Raw genomic sequence first — 20,719 nt, forward strand, 5'->3', positions numbered from 1 at the left:
TCATGAGAGGTGGATCCTATGCCCAACGTCATTAGTAAAACATAGGGATAGGTGGAAACTATTTCCAACGTTTTACTTATGACGTTGGAGAATATGGACGTATTCCGACGTCTTCGACGTAGTTTTCCTATAAAAATCAACTTCCAGTTCTGTATTCACAAAACTGAAAAGGAGAAGGCCAAAACAGTTAAGAGAGAGACTGAGAAGGAGAGAGATCGTCATCTAGCATGGTCATTTGAAGTCATCTATTGCCATTGCTATTCATTCCAATAAATGGTCATCTATATGACCTATTTTCCATTTGTAGTTATAGATTGTATGCATTATATTTATTTTATGGAGTGGCATTTAATATGCTCCAACTTCATTTATTAGTAGTGAAACGTGAATACTACACTTGAAGCTACTTCAATCAGAGTTTCATTTATGCATAGAGATTAATTAGGTAGACTTTCCAATACCTTATGTCCCTTTGGTCTGTCATTCTCTTCCATTCTAAATACAAGAAAACACAAAAGTCAGTATAATTATTCTTAAAAACAACCCTTAAAACACATTTTCAAAAACAATTAATTTTTATTTTCTTTGTTTCTAAATTTTGCTTTGAAATTTTTTTGAAAAAATTATGAACATGCAGTAATACATTATTACATTTTCAAATTTACCATCAACCACAAATTTTGAAATTGTAAATTCAAAGGGAACCTTAATTTTTGGATTTAAGACTCTTCATAATGTAAATTATATGTCTTTTTAGTCTTTTCCATGTGTAGATTACTTTTGTTAGTGATTCTCATACCAGTTTAGGAGGTTAAAATTTTTAAAATGACTTCCAAGGTTACATGCCACCATTTTTCTTGTAATACAATTTAAATTTTTAACAACTTGTAGAGTGCTTAATTAAGAAACAAAATTTATTTACTCTTGATAGTGATGATTAATGTAATTCCATCCTATCTTCTTGTTTGAGATGAATATTAGGTTGATTTGAATATTTTAGCATTTTGCCACCCAAGAGTTTAATTCGATTTTCTGCTATGTTTATTCGGTTACATTTCTTTCCTTATTTGGTTTTTCCTTTACCATCTTTGTAAAGGAAATCATCGATTGATCGAAATCGATTTTTCGATCAAATCACTAGCAAACCAATTATGGTCAATTGAAATTTCTCGAATTGAAAGTTTTTCAAATCAACATTGGCTGATCCCTCTCGTTCTGCGGCCAACGAACTTTAGTTCATTCGTCCATCATCTCACCACTAGCTTCTATAGTTCCTATAGTAGAAAATATTGTTAACAGCTTAAACTAGTTTACACTATATTATTGCCCATTTTTAAGTGAATGATTGAAATTGCCTATCATAGCTTATACTAAATAAAAGATAATAATAAATTTAAGAGAAAACCCTTAATAATATAATTTAGATTGAATTTCCGTACGCCTATCCTTCACAAATACCATCCAAAACCTCTCGAGTTGAGCACTGTTCTTGTACAATTGATGATGAAGATATGAAACTCAAAACCTATTACCCTTCGGTTAAGAAAAAAGGGGATAAATTAAGCACCCGAAATAAAGAAGAAGAAAAACCCTTTTGTAAATGCCTAATGGAATTATAGAAAATAGAAACTAATTAAAAACTTTTACAGACAAAAATTACAAGAGTGGAAAATTTCAAGATTCAAATTGTTTGCCTTCAAAAGTCTGCCCAAAGTTCCAATCCTTTGGAGCAACATTGTAGGATGTAATTGTTACTCCATCACTGCTAGTGACTTCAAACGAAAGGGCTTGATGGTTCAAATCAGCATTAATGTGCCAGTTTTGCCCCCAGTTACGACCCATCGGAAGCCAACCAGTTCTCGTGCCCTTGATCTTTACAGCACTCACATCTCCAGCGCCCGCAACGTTACTTATCAACACTGAGAGATAAATGCCATACCCAGAAACTGTATATCGAATACCCCCTTCCTTTCGGCATTTGATCCTGCAGTAATCATATCAACAGAGGTTGAGACTCACTGATTTAGGAAGATGGAGCAGAGGCAATACGATACACCAAATTATATGTTGCTAATGTGCTATTTTTAAAGAAAAAATAAAGGCCCCATTTGGTCATGGTTTTCTCTCAATTGTTCAATTGTACTTTCCACATTATTTGAATAAGCAATCCAACTTTTACCTAAATTCTGAAAACAAAAACAAAAACAAAAATTTGAAAACTACTATTTTAAAAAAAAATAAAAAATAAAAAACTATATGTTTGTGAAAATTTGAATAAAGCCGACATAGAAACTTATGAGTAGAAGTACTGTTTATTACTTAATTTAACATAATTTTCAAAACCAAAAAACAAAATACCGAACGGTATCATTAAGCCGTTTGGTGTAGGCAGAAGAGAGGGGGAAGGATAGATCTATCCACAAAAGGAATTTACAGCGAAACTACTCTAATTGGCACAAAGCAAAAGAACTATGGAAAGGATACACAGAAAAATCACCAATTTCACCTAGTCAAGAATCTCAACATAAGTTTTCTTTTATTCTTTTCATTTCTTGTCTCTTTTTATATCAACCTCATCAGAAGTTCTCAGGATGTTGGAGAAAAATCTGTTATTTATATATCAGATGTGGCTACAATGGAATTTGGAGTAGACTTAGCTTCCTTTTGAACATAAGGCCATAAAGAGGTTTGTCCAAAAGATATAAATAGTGGAAGGCTCACCACTTAAATTGAAAATAGAGAGAACATCTCGACAGAGTCAACAATCAGCAACAAAATTTGTACAATGCACAAAAAAGTGATTATGATCATCACCATGTGTTTGAAGTTTTTCAGGGAAATTATTGTAAATGACAAAATTGTTGAAAATATTTACAAAATATAACAAAATTTCGGTATCTATCCATGATAGACTTCTTTCAATATCACTAATAGACATTGATATTCTTTTTGTTTATCAATATCATTGATAGACACTAATATAGTTTGTAAATATTTTAGTTCATTGTCATATTTGAAAATGTCATTTTTATTATTATTATTATCTTCTTCTTTTTCGGAAAAGAACAGGAAAACCATTCTACGATTGCTCCGCACTAATTGGCCTAGATGTGCATAAAGATAATCTTTTTTGAACCTGATCGCTAGTATTAACTCTCTAATGCAAGGGCCTACAGTGAGGTTCAAGTATTTAATAGAATTTCTTTTCTTTTTTTTTGAAAAGGAGACAAGCTTCTTTATTATTAATAAACTCAATGTACAAGAGAGCTATACAATGAGAATAATAGGGAAGCCAAGAAAAGAGGGAGAGAAAGAGAGAAAGGATCAGTAGGTGCACCCGGACATCTCAACTAGGTTGACACCCCATAGCACCCTCATCATATCCAAAATACAAAGAAAAGACCAAAAAACAAGAACAATACTAAGGTCATGAAAAGACCAAAGTAACCACCAAAATAACTACGAAAGCTACCTATGATAGACTAAAGCAAGACTGAAAGGAAAAACAAAACGGCAGAAATACATATAAAACCCGTCCAAACTACAAACTATTCGATGAAGGTAGTCCAATTGAGGCAGATGTCTTGAATGGAGTAATCTTTGAATTCTGCATTTGAAGAACACCAAGTTGCTGCATTTCTTTTAGAAATCTCTATGATGTCAGCCCAATTCCTTTTTTTATCATGGAAGATGCGTTGGTTACGTTCAAACCAAATCTTAGCTAGAATCGCTTTTATCAAATTAACCCAAATTAGAAAAGGTTTTTTTTGATAAATAAGGCTCCCTTAGTAATTGGCGCACATTGGCACTAAACGAACCATCAAAGACCCAAATTGATTTGAGCATAGAAAATATGCTAAACCAACAATTTGATGAGAAGGGACAGAAAATGAATAGGTGAATTAATAGCTCACTATTTTCCAAGCAAAGGGGGCACACTGAAGTCAGCAAACATGTACTGTGAAGCTTCCTTTGCATAGTCTCGGAACAATTTAAAGAACCCACTGCCATAATCCAAACCAGGACATTTATTCTCCTTGGACTGCAGGACATTTAAAGTAAACTTTTTCCAAAGATGAAGAGGGAGAAAGATGCTTTGAAAGGGACTTAACTGAAAAATGGCCTAAAGATTCTAATGACCAAACTCTCCTGTCATCCAAGTCCATTAGATCTTTATGAGATATGAGTGTTAAAAGACGTTGGAAATCTTGAATTTCTTCATCTTTAAGCAATCTTCGAAATACTAATGACCAAGATTTAGTGACAAAATCCCAGTGGGCAGCAACTGAATCATTTGGCTGCAGAGCTAATCTGAAAAGATGCGAAAACTGAGATTTAAAAGGTAACCTATCCACAAATCTGTCTAGAAAGCTACTCTCCTTCCGTTCCTTGTTTTAAAAGTTGCCAACTCAACCACCTTTTCCCATTCGAGAGCTACTGATCCATGGGCTTCTAAGACTGTTTCCTGATTTGTTTAGAGTCTGCCAATCAAATTTTGTGCAGCCATGTATACTTTTAATTACTTGACGCCACAACACGAAGTCTTCTTTCAAAAACCTCCAACCCCATTTAGCAAGTAGGGCCTTGTTTTTATTTTTTAAACCGCCCAAACCTAGCCCCCTGTCTAATTGAGAAGGCTTGACCTTTTTCCATGAAGCCAAATGATTAATCTTGCTGCCAGAATTCCCCTCCCAAAAAAAATTTCAAATTAGCTTTTCGAAATCAGAAATTACCTTTTCCAGAATGGCAAAGATGGAGAGATAGTAAGTAGGGAGGTTGGCCAAAACTGAGCTGCAAAGAACTTGCCTTCCACCTCTTGAAATATTGAATCTTTTCCATCTATCCAGTTTTTTGTAAATTCTGTCTACAACTGGCTGCCAAAACAATTTCTCCCTAGGATATCCTCCCAAAGGAAGACCCAGGTACAAAAATGGAAGTTTTTCCATTTTACAGCCCAATTTTCCAGCCATGCGAGAAAGGTCATCATCCCCAAAATTGATTCTACTTAATGCTGATTTTTCCCAATTCACTTTCTGGCCAAAACACCATTCAAACAGATTAATGGTCTACTTGAGCTTAATTAGGATGTTTTCATCATATTTGCAGAACAAAATGGTATCATCGGCGTACTGAAGTAAGGGGATATGAATTCTGTCTTTTCCCACCAAAAAACCTTCAAAGTGACCGTTCAAATACAGCTTATTTATTAAACCTACTAGCACTTCACTTACTAGCAGAAAGAGGAAAGAGGGTCACCTTGACGAATTCCCCTTGAAGCCACAATCCTTCCTCTCGGTTTACCATTGATGAAAATGGAGAACTTGGTATTTTTTATACAGCGCATAATCCAAGAAATCCATTTTGGGCTAAACTTTTACGAGGAAGCCCCAATGCACCCTATCAAAGGCCTTTTCAAGGTCTAGTTTCAAAATCCACCCTTTTTTCCCTTTGGCTTGATAGTCTTCTACAACTTCGTTAGCTATAAGAATGGGGTCTAAAACCTGTCTACCTTCAATGAACGCGCTTTGAAAAGGGCTGATTATTGAATCCATTACCCCTTTAAGCCTATCTGCTAGTACCTTGGCAACCACCTTGTAAGTGATGGTTGTGAGACTAATGAGTCTGAAGTCTCTAACATGAATCGCATCTTCTTTCTTCTGAATTAAGCAAATGAAGTTTTCTTGAATGCAAGCATTGAGCTTACCATTTCTGTGGAATTCTTCAAACAATCTCATCAAACCTTCTTTTAGAACTGGCCAGTGTTTCACAAAAAATTCTGTAGTAAAACCATCCGGTCTGGGTGCTTTATATTGCCTCCTAATGCTTTAATTGCCTTGAAAATCTCCACCGCAGAGAAACTGTTGATTAGTGAAAATTTTTGAGAAACAGAGACACAAGGCCAATCTGCAATAAAAGGAAGATATCTGACTCCTAGAATTTTTTTATACAGGTCTTCATAGAACCACAATATCACCCTTTCAATGTCGAGAAAAGACTTCGTTATCACCCCTTGCTCATCCACCAATTTTGTGATTAGGTTTTTCCTTTTTTTTGCATTAAGGAATCTGTGAAAAAAGCCCGTATTTTCATCTCCTATAGCAAGCCAATTTAGTTTATTTTTCTGTATAAAATTTATTTCTTCGGTTCTGTAAATACAAAGCAACTTTGTTTGTATAGCTGACTTGTGAGCCAATTCCACTTCATTCAGACCAACACTTTCTGCAAATCCATCAATTATTTCTAACTCTCTCAAAAGCCTTTCCTCTTTCTGCTTTTGTATCAATCAAATGAGTAGCATGCCAATTTTTAACAGCAAATTTCACTTTACGTCATGAAGAATGAAACCAGCCCACCCAATGTCTGGGAGGGCGATTTTCAAGACTTCCTCAATAACCTTGTTGCACTCTTTTATCTACAACCAACTATTGCAAAATCTGAATGGGGATGGCCCCCATAGTATTGCACCTGCCTCTAATAATAAAGGAAAGTGATCGAAGAAGGTTCTTGCTTTACGGGTCACTCTTGAGTTTTCAAATTCATCATCCCATTTACTGTTAATAAAAAATCTGTCCAACAGAGATCTTGCAGCACTGCGATCCTCTCTTGACCAAGTAAATTTGCCATTTTGAAGGGGAATTTCCATTAGATTGGCAGAATCTATAAAGGCATTAAACTGTCTCATTCCTCTTGTGCTTCTGCCAACTGGAAACCTCTCATAGACCCATCTAGTGATATTAAAATCTCCTCCCAAAGACCAAGCCTCTTCTCCACATTCTGTAATTGTTAATAATTCTGGCCAAACAAGTTTCCTCTCTCTGTAACCACATGGACCATAAACATTGGTAACCCAACAACACTTCTTGCACAAAGTTACACATTTTATTGAGAGGGAATAATGTCCTCTTATGGTTTCCACCACTGTGATTTTACTTTTATCCCATAGGGTAAGAATGCCTCCAGAAGCGCCATAAGATTCCACTGATTCCCATCCTATATCCATAGAACTCCAAATTGTTTTAATGAAATTTACTTCCAGAATTTCCATTTTTGATTCTTAGATTAGCACCATGTCCGGGTGATGATTTTTTATAAACTTCTTAAGAGCGGAACGTTTATTTGGATCTTTTAGGCCTCTTGTGTTCCAGGAAATGATCTTCATGGGTAAAAATTTTGAGCATATACACTACACTGACTTAAACCAGCATCACATCACAGTCTAATAATTGGCAACAATTCCTTTGGAATTTCCACTGATTTGATTGGGGAAGAGAAAGGGAATTACTAAAAACACCACCTTCCACTTCGAAAAGGAAAATTAGATCCATTGCTTCAATTTCAACATTTGCATTATCATCTTGAATGTGAGTTAAACCCGGAGAGTCTTCACTGCTGACACTATAAGGAGAGATAATTTCAGTATTTGATAGCTTCTGCATTGACTCAACTGAATGGCATGGAGTTCCTCATACTAAAGTGACTTTAGTGTTAGGATCAGTGAAGCTTGAGTGATTAAAATGGTCAAAAGCGGGGCAAGGAGAGACAGACCTGATATTATCTGAAGCTGGTTGTATTGTGGAGGCACATATTTCCAAGCTGCATATAATGAGGAACCTTTGTAAGCTCCATATAATGAGGGTTCCTTACACATCCATTCCAGCAGTCATGAACCGGTACCTTTTTGACTTAGAATTACGTGTCTATGGGAAGCACAGACGTTAGTGAATCACTGTCAATCCAAGGTTTTTCTGGATAACTAAGGGAACTCTATCTGTACGGACCTTAAAATTAGAGAAGGAAACGGCTGGCACTTGATAGTGTGAATGGAAACATGGTTTTCTGCTTCTTCTAGCTTTTCAAGTACAAGTACTCCAACAAAGAGGGTCTTTGCCATACTTTATGATAGTAGTCCAGTACCAAAGAGAATTGATCTAATTGGGGAAGCACCAGAGTCATTAACCAAGTTTCTTTTCTTTCAGTCTCCTAATCGAAATCACATCTTCTAAGGGGGATGGAAACCATAAAGGAATTCACGAGGTGACTGACTATCTTCGCAGTTCAATTCATTTACAAAAAAAAAAAGTTGAGAAAAAAAACTTCACTGAATTCATTGCTTTAAAATTTAATCTTAGGCCAACCGGACAAAAGCATGGAATACCAACATACACAAAAGAGCAAATATGGGACCAACAAACTGAAGTATGTAAGTTCATTTGCAATCTAAAAGAGTTAATAATGAGAAGAATTTAGGAGTTTGCCCACTTTAACTTCAGCAAAGAGTACAGCATCATTTCCCAACTACAGCTAAGAAAACAATATTCTAGATCGAGAATGAACTCAAAGCATTAAAAACAAACACAATGAACAATGGAAATTGAGGAAAGATCTATTTGAACAGTACCCATGAAGCTTTTATTCTCTCATGAGGAAACCATATAGGAAAATAGCAAAAGTTGGCATCCAAATTCCGCTGTTTGCCCAGCTACTACAAGCCAACCTAAAGTCTTTCTCCCTCTAAGAACAGATCTAATGAAATCCAAGTGAACCCTATATCACATGCTTTCACTAGTTCAATTTTAATTACCTCACCTTTTCTCATCCACCAACCCATCAGCCACACTACAATACAAGCTGGTGACAGAAGCTTATTGACCCATCAAGGTTGCAAGATTCATCCACCAGACTCTTTAAAGCTTCAAAGAATCACAGAGCGGCAGAGGAACCCCTTCAATTACTCTTAAATCACCAATTAACCCAAAAGCTTAAGTTGATTGGTGAAGAAAAACTTAATATTATATTATTCAACACTCCCCTCACTTGGGAGCTTGAAATATAGAAAACCCAACAAGTGAAAACCAATTTTAATTGGGAGAAGAAATACATTGTAGAGGTTTGAAAACAAGACCTTCATGGACTCCTTACTCTTATACCATCTTAAATCACCAATTGACACAAAAGCTTAAATTGATGGGTGAAGGTAAATATAACACTATATTATTCACCATAACAAAGAATTTTACAAGAAACTCCATCTAGGTTGTGAGAAGATGGTTTAAAAAGATTCTGGAATTAAGACATCTAACCTATATGAAGCTTCCTAGTATTGTCTTTCACCTTTTCTTCATTTTTGTAATGTCCTTGCATTTTGAGTCCTTATATATTTAATTGACATGAATTTGCTATTGTAGCATAAACATCACAACTCTCTCCAAAGTCCAACAAGAATTACAGTTTCCCAACAAAACAACTGACAGTAACATCATTCAAAACATTGTTGCTAAAAAAGGTGATCATATCATTACAAGGATCTCGGCCTCTAAACCCCACAAGACAATCAATTTTAACTTGAATATCATACATCTTAAGGTTTCTCTACCAAACTAACTGATAGAGTTCTTGCGAGTGATTACTCATTCATTGTTATCATAATACCAAAACACAGCTTGGTGTTTCAAACTAGTTTAAGGTTATTATCACCACTACCAAAAATGTCAGCAGTGTCCCACATTCGCTAGAAAATAGGAAGGTCATGTGTATGGAAGTAAGGACAGCTGTCTTCAATAAGCTCTTTATAAAAGCAAAGCCTTGCGGCCTTGAAGATTGTGCAAGGCTGTAAGCTATAGCTATTAAAAGCTAACTAATTAGAAAGTAAAGGTCTAACACACTTGTACTTTCTCTTTCTTGTTGGAATCCCTCGAATTTGTTGTCTAGTACTTTGAAAGACCAAATACAGGGGTTTTGCTGACCAATGAGCAAGCTAGGGTCCAGGGGCGGCGCGCCCTGGTGGGCGTTCGAGGCAATGGCTCCAAAACTTAAGTTACTTACATATTTGCTATCTCTATGTTATTTACGTTTGTGACCCTAGAATTTAGAGAAATGCACTATATAAACTCTAAACCCTAGAGATGCCTACATTATGTAAGTAAGGACAATTCTCTCAAATAAAATTGTTATCCCTCTTGCCCGTGGACATAAGACAGTACTAGTGAACAACACGGATTTGTACATTGATTCTCTACTTTTACAGTTCTTTTTTCCTTCTTTTATATTCTTTATTTGTTGATTTCATAACACTTCTAATATGGAACTATCACATTGTAGTATTCATTTTTCCTTGAATCAGATGCATTTACGTTGAGGAAGGCTTGAGATTCTGACCTTAACTGGTTAATTGGGCTCTATATAGGGAAGGTTAACTATGTCTTAAGATGTACATCAATTCTGATGAAGCTTACTATTTTGGTTAAATACGCTAAATAATTTTTAGGCTGTCAAGTGCACAATGTGGCTTTCTAGCACATTGATGATTGAAAGTCTGGCAAGTCCACCACTATAGCTGAAAGAATCTAGAGTGATAATGTATACATATGGTAACAGAGTCAGATAAATCAGATGGTTCAATCATACGTAAAATCATGTACCGAACAAACTTCACGATGATTACGGTTGAGTAGAATTATAAGTTCAAATTTAAAAATAAAACATAAGAGGTCAAGACATGTAAAGGCAATGTGAAGTGTTAGCAAGCGAGTAAAATTCGAGTACAAAGTAAAGCAAACACAGATCTCTTTACACATTTCAATCCTCAATTAAACCAATTAGACTAAGCAAAAGAAAATGAAAGCAGCCGGAAGAAAGAAGGAGTGGAGTATATACCTCCGATACTGAACAGGCATGTTTCCCGCCTTCCAGATAGCGATCTTTTCAAAGGCCTCAATAGGGAGGACAAAATGCTTATTAGGAGGGTTACAATGGCCTCCACCCTCAGCCGTGAAGCCATAATTAGGCGCACAGAAATTAGTAACAGTGACAATGATAGAGGTTCCAGGAATACACCACCGGAGGTCCTCCACACAGCGAAGCTGAAAGCAGGCACCGCAGATCTGTCCGCGTTCAAACAACGACTCGCTGAGCCCCACAGTGGCCATGCCATAGCCTGCCTTCACTAAATCGCCATAACCACAGGCTCCGCCGACCGCATCGCGAGGGTCGGAGGCGGCGTAGTAGGTGGCACGAGCAGATCTCCAGTCGGAGAGGGAAGGGGAGGAATCCGGGGAGGGGGAGGAGGTTGTAGAAGAGAAATGGGAGGAGACTGGAGATGTGAGAAGTGCTGCGACAGTGAAGAGGAAGTGAAGTGGAAGAGATGGCGACATCAGTCCGGAGAGAGTGAGGGGGGCAAAGTGAGGAAGAAAATAAAATTATAATTTCCAATTTTTGAAATTGGTGTTAATTTATATTATTGTAAGAAAAAGGATTAGGAAGTTGTTAGAAAGAAAAACAAAATTAATTGAAGTGAATAGTTTTGCTGGTTCCGCATAGAATAATAGTTTTTATCTCCTCATGTCGGTTATGGAATCGAGGGGGAAAGGAAAAGACTGCCTTTATTTTTCTCCTTTTGTAAACTTTTCTTCTTCTTTTTCTTTTTCTTTTTCACACTATTTTTGGTGTGAACCAAGGGGTGTTCCATTATCTGTCAATAATTTTATAGAATTCTACTCAGTTCCTTCTACGCGGTTTGACTTGGTTGATTTCCATCTCAAACAACTCGTCCTCAGCATTGGAAGAAAGGAAGAAGAAGAAATTTTCCTTTTGATGGGTCGGAGGCAAGCAAACTAAGCCCCTACTCCAGCTACCTTCTTTCTTCCTTCACATATACCATTCCTCTCTCTAATCCTCAACCATGGGTTCTTAAGCAAGAAATCTAGCAAGAAAGGTGTAGAAAGAAAGAGTTGCATCCACGAGACCTCTAAACCACTCCGTGGGGCTTCACCTATCTTTCTCTTCGTATTCTCTCTCTAGTTATTCTGTAATTTCTTGAATATGATCTCTTTGATACATTGTCATATGAGTTCTCCGAACCCATAAAAATGTAATTCCTCTTCTTATGCTTTGCCTGGAAATTGCTAAAAATAATCTCATTCTTTTCTTTCATGTTTTCGAGATCGATGTACTCCTCTCCAATGATGTTTTACTATTAGAGTTTTCATATTATCAAAGAACTTTGTCGTCTCTTATTTTTCTTCATACCACTAATTATTCTAATGACCACCCCTGACAACTATCGTTATTCGCAACATGCTCTAACAAGCATGTCATGCCTCACCCCAAATGTCGCTCCCCGCGGTCAAAACTTGGAGGTAAATCTTGATCAAATGGATGGTATGTGACCTAGACATTCATCGCATACTTCTCGTGAGGTAACGCGCTAAACACCTGGTAAGTGGAATAACTCTTTTCTCTTGTCTCTTTAGCAAAGCTCTTCCACTGGAGCCTTGAGACTTTCACTTCTTTTACAACGAAAACAGCTATAGAAAAATGACATACATATATGACACATCGGAAAACTTGAACTTCTTCCTTTATTAACTCAAAGCTTACAAAAGTATAAATTACAAATTACACCCTTTGATCTTCTCACGTCCTTCTTCTTTCTTGCTTTTCGCCACTAGTAATGCTCCTTGTAAAGGGTACCTAGAGGTGTAAAGGTGGCACTTTCTCTTTCGCCTAGGTTGCCCAACTACCTCTCTTAGCAAACCGCGTTAGAGCTACTCTTCCCCTAACTCAGCTCCTTGGCTCTCTGGCTCTTCGGGTTAGGCCTTCACCAACCTAGGTATTGTATTTATCTGCCTTTTGAGTTGGTCATTCTGCACTGAGGAAAGATTTGCTTACCAACTTACTCCTTAGGCATAACATAAATTTCTATGGCTAACACTCCATGTAAGACTATAGAGACACTTTGTCTTCCCTCCTTAGTTTGGGTACACAGCCTCAAAACTAACCTAAGGAGGAAAAATACTTAAAATGTAAGTCAAATGGACTTAGTGAACGACGGGTTTTAAGAAAACCTTTTTGGAAAATCACAAGAAATCCATAATAAAATAAGCAATAAGTCATAACACAATGAAGTTCGTTGCAGCTAACAGTTAACACATAACACATAACCACCACAATTCAAAACCCACACAATAAAATACAAAACTGTACAATGACCACAATCGCAAAGTCATCCTAAGACCTGGAAATCTACCCTCGCTGACCTCGGATTTGCTCTCGCCAATATCACACGAGTTACCTAGAATATCCATCAGCCTCTTGCCATAACATTCTCACGCTCGCTTCGACTTGGGAATTCTCCACTTGCTGACTTGGGATTTGCTCTCACCAGTATTACGCACTACTTGGGATAACATTTAACATTGTGTGATAGATCAAGCCACAATCATACAACATAGTATCATTGCTTACTTATAGCACTGATCAACACAGTCAATAATGCATTTTGTAATCATCAACACAAAGAAAGAATACTCATCATGCATCATGTATAAACACTACTTCTTAGAACAAAGATTAACCAGTGGTTTAGAAATAATATTTGAACCCATTTACCACTTATAAAACATGCTCTCCATCTTTCAAAGAATACTCAGATTTGTGAAAACGTTTACCTCTTTTTCTTTCAGAAAACGTTCACGAAATGGATCTTAACAGTCGTAAAAATAGGATTTATAAGCATACTTGATCACTCAGAGAGGGAAATAAAACCACATTCATTTCTTTCGAACAATGCTCGTAAAAAAAACATTGTAATGTAATTCTGAATACATATGCAAATCACTTTTGTCAATCACAAGCAATTGTTTGAGTACCTGAAAACTAAGCTTAAATAACAACTTCTAAAACAAACAAGATGTCACACACAAAATACTAAACCTTGATTTCTCCCTTTTCGGCTTCCAGTTTTCTCTTTTCATTCGACGACTGAAGGAACCGCATTCAACATTCAAAACATTCTTTTTTGCTCCCATCAGGAAAATCTACACTTTTTTTTCTTTTAGAAAAATCGCCCTTTCCTTTGGCTCTTCGGCCCTATTTATAGAAACCTTTCACATCCAAGGGTTTCTTCTATGATTACACATGTCGTCTTAGCACATACCGCATTACACTACCAATTCAAACTTGACACATAGTCTATTCGTCATAAGCAATTTAATTTTTTCTTTGAGAAGCACACCTTATCTCATTGAGAAGCCAAACTCTTAATTGTATGACTATTCATGTTCTCTTCCCAAAGAAACTAACATCATTTCTTTTCCCACAACGTGTTGTCATGTCGCTTGACAAGACACTTACTTCCTCGCCTCAATCTCTAGGGTACTGATACTTCTTACGGTATGCAACCAATACTTCGCTCAGCGCCTTACCTTTCTCGTCATCTATTCGTATTGTGTTACTCATCTTCACACAACAGAGTCCTTTGGCTAACACTTTTCTCTTCGTGTTGTCTGCTTTTTCTCGTAATCTTTCTTACGAGATGTCTCAACACTTGTCCAAACAACTTGTTCGTCAAGGCTTTTCCCAATAGGACGTCTTTTCTGGATCAGGGCCTGACAAAGCACCTTTGGTATCCAACTTTGACGACCAACCTAGCAACCAAACTCCAACAACCACCTTCAATAATCGTCTCCAATGACAACTCCTTTGTCCAACTCTAAGCAATTACCACCTCTGGCGGCAAACTTCGTTGATCACCTCTAGTGAACATTAGCACTCAACCTCATCAATATTCAATGACTCAGCAACCAACTCAATAAACATATGTAAAATAAAAAGAAAAAAAAATAACTTGGTTGGTGAAAATGTAACTAAATATTGTAATTTAGCCCATAGTATTTAATAGTCATCTTATTGTAAATAAACAAAATCAACTTCTATCTTTACATTTATATAATGGATTATCCTTATGATCATTGATGTCGAATATTAAGAATAAATTACATACCAGATTTCATTGAAGAATTGATACTGACTATAAGATAGTAAAATGACTATTGTTTTCCTTGACCAAAACTCCAAATGCATGTCCTTAGTGGGATTTTTCTCTTGATAGGATTCAAGAAAGACGGAGTGTGTTATTGTTTTGGTGTATTGAGGACCATAGACTAAGGTCTCTTTTTATACTTGTTCAATTAGGGTTTCCATTAAACCCTAATCAATCAAGGACTAGGCTTCTACTCATTTAGACCATACTCAATTGGGATTCTAAGGTCTTAATTAAATATATCACATAATAAGGCCTAATCTAATAAAATAACTGTTGGGCTTATTTCACTTGGAGTCCAGCCCATTAGGTTAATTTTATTATGAAGTTAACTAATGGACAATACAATGAAAAAAGAAAAAAGTAGTGACGGCAAGACAGTGAAAAAGAAAGAAAAATAAAATCTTTGTGTGGTTTATATTTCAGCCTTTTGGAGATCGATTTGTGGTCCAATCAAGCTGAAATTTTGATCGTGTATTCTTGGCACGAGGTTCTTCATTATGGACGGTGGAGATTTTGTTTGGAGCTATCTACAATTAAATTCTAGTTGATAGTTGGCTACCACATGTTGTGAGATTTTTCCTTTTTTTCTTTCATTGTCATTGTTGTTTGTTGTCGCGATTGTTATTCTCGAGATACTTGCCTTTAGTTGTGACTAGGGAGAATTTTGTTGTACCCATTAAAGATTATAGTGGAGATTTTGACTTCGGTCCGTGGTTTTTTACTCCTCACGTTGAGGGGGTTTTTCCACGTTAAATTCGTTGTGTCCATATACTTTGATTATTATTATTATTATTGTTGAGTAGTATTCTCTCAGGTTCACACAAGAGTGGGATAATTGATCCAAGGTGAAGGTGTTTATCCCAACAAAGTGGTATCAGAGCGTTGGTTAATTAGTTGGGATTTAATTGGAATTGTCTTGTGTTGAATATGGATACTAGCTCAGCTAAGATGGTTACCCTTAATGGGTCAAATTATCAAGTATGGAAAAGAAAAATGGAAGACATATTGTATGTAAATGACTTGCACCTTCCTGTTTTTTCTCATGAGAAGCCTGACGACAAAACTGATAAAGAATGAGAATTATGTCATAGGAAAGTGTGTGGGTTTATGAGGCATGGGTAGAAGATAACTTTCTAAACCATATTTGTGAAGAAACTCATGCGCGAACTATGCGGAATAAGCTTGAATCGCTATGTGCCCCTAAAACTGATAATAATAAAATGTTTCTTATTAAACAGATGAAGGAGTTAAAGTATCAAGATGGAGCGCCTATGTTAGATCACTTGAATACATTTCAAGGTATTTTGAATCAGTTATCTAGAATGAATATCAAGTTTGAGGATGAGATACATGGGTTATGGGTGCTTGGTACATTGCCGGACTCGTGGGAAATATTTAGAACTTCCTTATCGAACTCAGCCCCAAATGGTGTACTAAGTATGGACCTAGTAAAAAGTAGCGTGTTGAACGAGGAGATGAGAAGAAGGTCTCAAAGTTCTTCTTCACAGTCAGATGTTCTGGTTACTAAAAAGAGGGGGAGGAGTAAAAGTAAGAGTTCGAGAGGTAATAACAGAAGCAAAAGCAGGAGTGACCGGTTTGCAAATGTTGAGTGTCACTGTTGCCATGAAAAAGGGCATATAAAGAACTATTGTCGAAAATTGAAAAGAGACAGTAAAAATTATAAGGGCAAGGAAAAGAAGAATGATGATGATAGCAATTCTGATACAATCATTGTAGCCACTGAAGATTTTTACATCTTGTCTGATGGTGATGTTGTAAATCTTGCCACACAACATAGCAGTTGGGTGATTGATAGTGGTGCATCAGTTCATGCTACTTCGAAGAGGGAATTTTTTGCATCCTATACTCCTGGTGATTTTGGCAGTGTTAGGATGGGTAATGACGGATCAACAAATACAGTTGGCATCAGAGATGTACACTTGAAGAACAGAAATGGTTCTAGACTGATTTTGAAAAACGTGAAACATATTCCTGATATTCGCATGAACTTGATTTCTACAGGTAAGCTTGATGATGAAGGTTTCTGCAATACCTTCGACAATGGCATATGGAAGCTTACTAAAGGTTCAATGGTTATAGCAAAGGGACAAAAATTTTCTTGATTGTACTACATGGGTGCAAAAATCATGGAGTCTGATATAAATAGAGTGAATGATGAAGCAAATGTTGAGCTTTGGCATAAGAGAATTAGCCATATAAGTGAGAAGGGTTTAAATATTTTAACCAAGAAAAATCATCTTCCTGATATAAAGAGTACACCTCTAAAACGGTGTCCTCATTGTTTGGCAGGAAAGCAGACGAGAGTTACCTTTAAATCATCTTAACATTCAAGGAAGCCAAATGTACTAGAGTTGGTACATTTCGATGTGTGTGGTCCCATGAAAACAAAGTCTCTTGGGGGTGCTTTGTATTTTGTGACATTTACTGATGATCATTTAAGGAAAATATGGGTTTACACCTTGAAGACTAAAGATCAAGTGTTGCAAGCGTTTAAACAGTTTCATGCCTTTGTTGAGAGAGAAACTAGTGAAAAGCTCAAATGTGTTAGAACTGATAATGGAGGTGAGTATTGTGGACCTTTTGATGAATATTGTAGAAATCATGGCATTTGACATCAAAAGACACCTCCTAAGACCCCACAGTTAAATGGAATAGCTGAAAGATTGAACAAAACATTGGTTGAGAGAGTGAGATGCTTATTATCTGAATCACAGTTGCCACAGTCATTTTGGGGTGAAGCTTTAAATACAGTTGTATATGTTTTGAATCTCACACCATGTGTTCGTTTGGGATCAGAAGTTCCAAACAGAATATGGTCAGGTAAGGATATATCTTACCTACCTACGTGTCTTTGGTTGTAAAGCTTTTGTTCATGTACCTAAAGATGAAAGATCAAAGCTTGATGCAAAAACCAAAGCATGTGTGTTTCTTGGTTATGGCCAAGATGAGTTTGATTATAGATTGTATGATCCAACTAAGAAAAAGCTTATAAGAAGTTGATATGTTGTATTTGTTGAAGACCAAACAATAGCAGATATTGAGAAAATAGATGAACAAGAGTCTAAGCATAGTGATAATCTGATTGAATTGAGTTCAACCTCTTTGACACAGCCTTCTACACAGATAGAAGATGAGGTTCAAAATTAACATTTTTTTGATACAGATGAGAGTTCTGAACATTTTTTTGATAATGTTCAAGAACAGTTAGTTGAAACAGTTGTTCCTACAGATGTTTCGCTCAGGAGATCTATCAGAGATCGACGTCCGTCAACAAGATATTCACCTAATGAATATTTGCTATTGACTGACGGGGGAGAACCTGAGAGTTATGAAGAGGCTATAGAGGATGAGCACAAAAATGAGTGGAACGATGCAATGAAAGATGAGATGGAGTCTTTACATGCAAACCACACCTTTGAGCTTGTTAAGTTGCCTAAAGGAAAAACTGCACTGAAAAATAAGTGGGTTTACAGAATTAAACATGAAGAACATACCTCAAAGCCACGTTACAAAGCAAGATTGGTTGTCAAAGGGTTCAGTCAGAAGAAAGGTATCGACTTTGATGAAATTTTTGCTCCAGTTGTCAAGATGTCCTCCATACGTGTTGTTTTGGGTTTGGCAGCCAGTCTTGACTTAGAGGTTGAGCATATGGATGTTAAGACTGCTTTTTTTCATGGGGATTTAGACAAAGAAATTTATATGGAACAACCAGAGGATTTTGAGCAGAAAGGAAAAGAGCATCTGGTGTGTAAATTGAAGAAAAGTCTCTATGGATTGAAACAGGAACCGAGCAGTGGTACAAGAAGTTTGAGTCAGGGGGAGCAAGGCTATAGAAAAACTATTTCTGATCACTGTGTTTTTCTCTAGAAATTTTATGATGATGATTTTGTTATATTATTACTCTATGTTGATGACATTTTGATTGTTGGTAGAAATGTTTCGAGAATTGATAACTTGAAGAAACAGTTGAGCAAATTCTTTGCCATGAAGGATTTGGGGCCAGCAAAGAAAGTTCTTGGAATTCGTATAGTTTGAGACAAAGCATTCAAGAAGTTATACATGTCACTAGGAGCAATACATAGAGAAAGTACTTGAACGTTTCAAGATGAGTCAAGCAAAATTAGTTAGTTCTCCTTTACCCAGTCACTTCAAACTGATTAGTAAATAGAGCCCTTCTACAGATAAAGAGAATGAGGATATGAGTAAGGTTCCGTATGCTTCAGTAGTTGGAAGCCTAATGTATGCCATGGTATGTACTAGACCTGATATTGCTCATGATGTTGGAGTTGTTAGTCATTTTATGTCCAATCCAGGAAAACAACATTGGGAGGCATTCAAGTTCATTATGAGATATTTGAGAGGTACTTCCAGTTTGAAGCTCACATTTGGGGATGGAAAGCCAGTACTTGCTAGGTATACTGATTTAGATATGGCAGGGGACTTAGACAGCAGAAAGTCTACTTCTGGTTACTTGATGACATTTGCAGGTGGTACAGTGTCCTAGCAGTCAAGGTTTCAGAAATGTGTTGCCCTTTCTACAACTGAAGAGATGTTGTGGATGAAGCGCTTTGTACAAGAGTTTGGCTGCAAGCAACAACAATATGTGATATACTGTGACAATCAGAGTGCTATTCACCTTGGTACGAGTGCTTCATTTCATTCCAGAACAAAGCATATTGATGTGAGATATCACTGGCTTAGAGATGCTTTAAATGATAAATTATTTGAGCTTGAGAAGATACACACTGATCATAATGGATCTGATATGTTGACAAAGAATCTACCAAGATCGAAGATTGAGTTTTGTCGTTCTACGGTGGGAATGACAAATTCATTCTCAAAGTGAAATAAGGGGAGATTTGTTGGGCTTATTTCACTTGAAGCCCAGCCCATTAGGTTAATTTTATTATGAAATTAACTAATGGACAATACAATGAAAAAAGAAAAAGTAGTGACGGCAAGATAGTGAAAAAGAAAGAAAAATAAAATCTTTGTGTGGTTCGTATTTCAGCCTTTTAGAGATCGATTCGTGGTCCGATCAAGCTGAAATTTTGACCGTGTATTCTTGGCACGAGATTCTTCATTCTGGACGGTGGAGATTTTGCTTGGAGCTATCTACAGTTAGATTCTAGTTGATAGTTGGCTACCACATATTGTGAGATTTTTCCCTTTTTCTTTCATTGTCATTGTTGTTTGTTGCCGAGATTGTTATTCTCGAGATGCTTGCCTCTAGTTGTGACTAGGGAGAACTTTGTTGTACCCATTAAAGATTATAGTGGAGATTTTGACTTCGGTCCGTGGTTTTTTACTCCTCACGTTGAGGGGGTTTTTCCACGTTAAATTCGTTGTGTCCATATACTTTTATTATTATTGTTGTTCTTGTTTAGTAGTATTCTATCAGGTTCACACAAGAGTGGGATAATTGATCCAAGGTGAAGGTGTTTATCCAACAATAACCCATTGTGATAAATTATTAATTCACACACACCTTAATTATACATATTATTATTTAAATGCATTCAACAATCTTCCACTTGGGCTATGTTTGTATACCTGATATAATTCTTTTAGTAGAAATGAAAGGCAAAGGTTTGGAGGTGGATTCTCGAGCATCTGAGGGTCATTTTTGATCGAGATTGAAAGCAGAAAAGGAAAGTCCTAGAGTTCTTGGAAAGATTTCGAGCATTTCCAATCCAGAAGAGTACAAATCTCATACGATCTTGAGCTGTTCTTGATCAAGATTATTAAAAGATGTACAACTTATAGATTTTTGGGAAATTCCTATCCCGCGAGAGTTAACATTGTTCAGATGCAAAGTTTATTTTAAGTCCCTGAAACCTTCATTTCTCTCATTTTAACACCGTTTCAGTTCAAGAA

The 20,719-nt window shown here is 36.5% G+C and overlaps 1 protein-coding gene across 1 annotated transcript; it reads right to left on the reverse strand.

The window, feature by feature from the left end:
• Positions 1-1,392: 1,392 nt before the first annotated feature.
• On the reverse strand, positions 1,393-11,207 carry LOC101206236 (expansin-A13). The gene is made up of 2 exons (XM_004148858.3): positions 10,654-11,207; positions 1,393-1,984 (listed from the first exon to the last, which is right to left on the reverse strand). Exons 1-2 carry the CDS (start codon positions 11,148-11,150, stop codon positions 1,675-1,677), a joined length of 807 nt encoding a protein of 268 aa, XP_004148906.1. The 5' UTR covers positions 11,151-11,207; the 3' UTR covers positions 1,393-1,674.
• Between the last annotated feature and the right edge of the window lie 9,512 nt (positions 11,208-20,719).

Source organism: Cucumis sativus, chromosome 5 (assembly GCF_000004075.3).
Source record: "Cucumis sativus cultivar 9930 chromosome 5, Cucumber_9930_V3, whole genome shotgun sequence".
Taxonomy (NCBI): Eukaryota; Viridiplantae; Streptophyta; class Magnoliopsida; order Cucurbitales; family Cucurbitaceae; genus Cucumis; species Cucumis sativus.

What these genes read in the sequence shown, in the direction of transcription:
- LOC101206236 (XM_004148858.3), bottom strand. Translation starts at nt 11,150, where the DNA reads ATGTCGCCATCTCTTCCACTTCACTTCCTCTTCACTGTCGCAGCACTT. An exon ending in ATGCCTGTTCAGTATCGGAG is followed by an intron (nt 1,985 to 10,653) that starts GTATATACTCCA and finishes TGATTACTGCAG; the next exon opens with GATCAAATGCCGAAAGGAAG.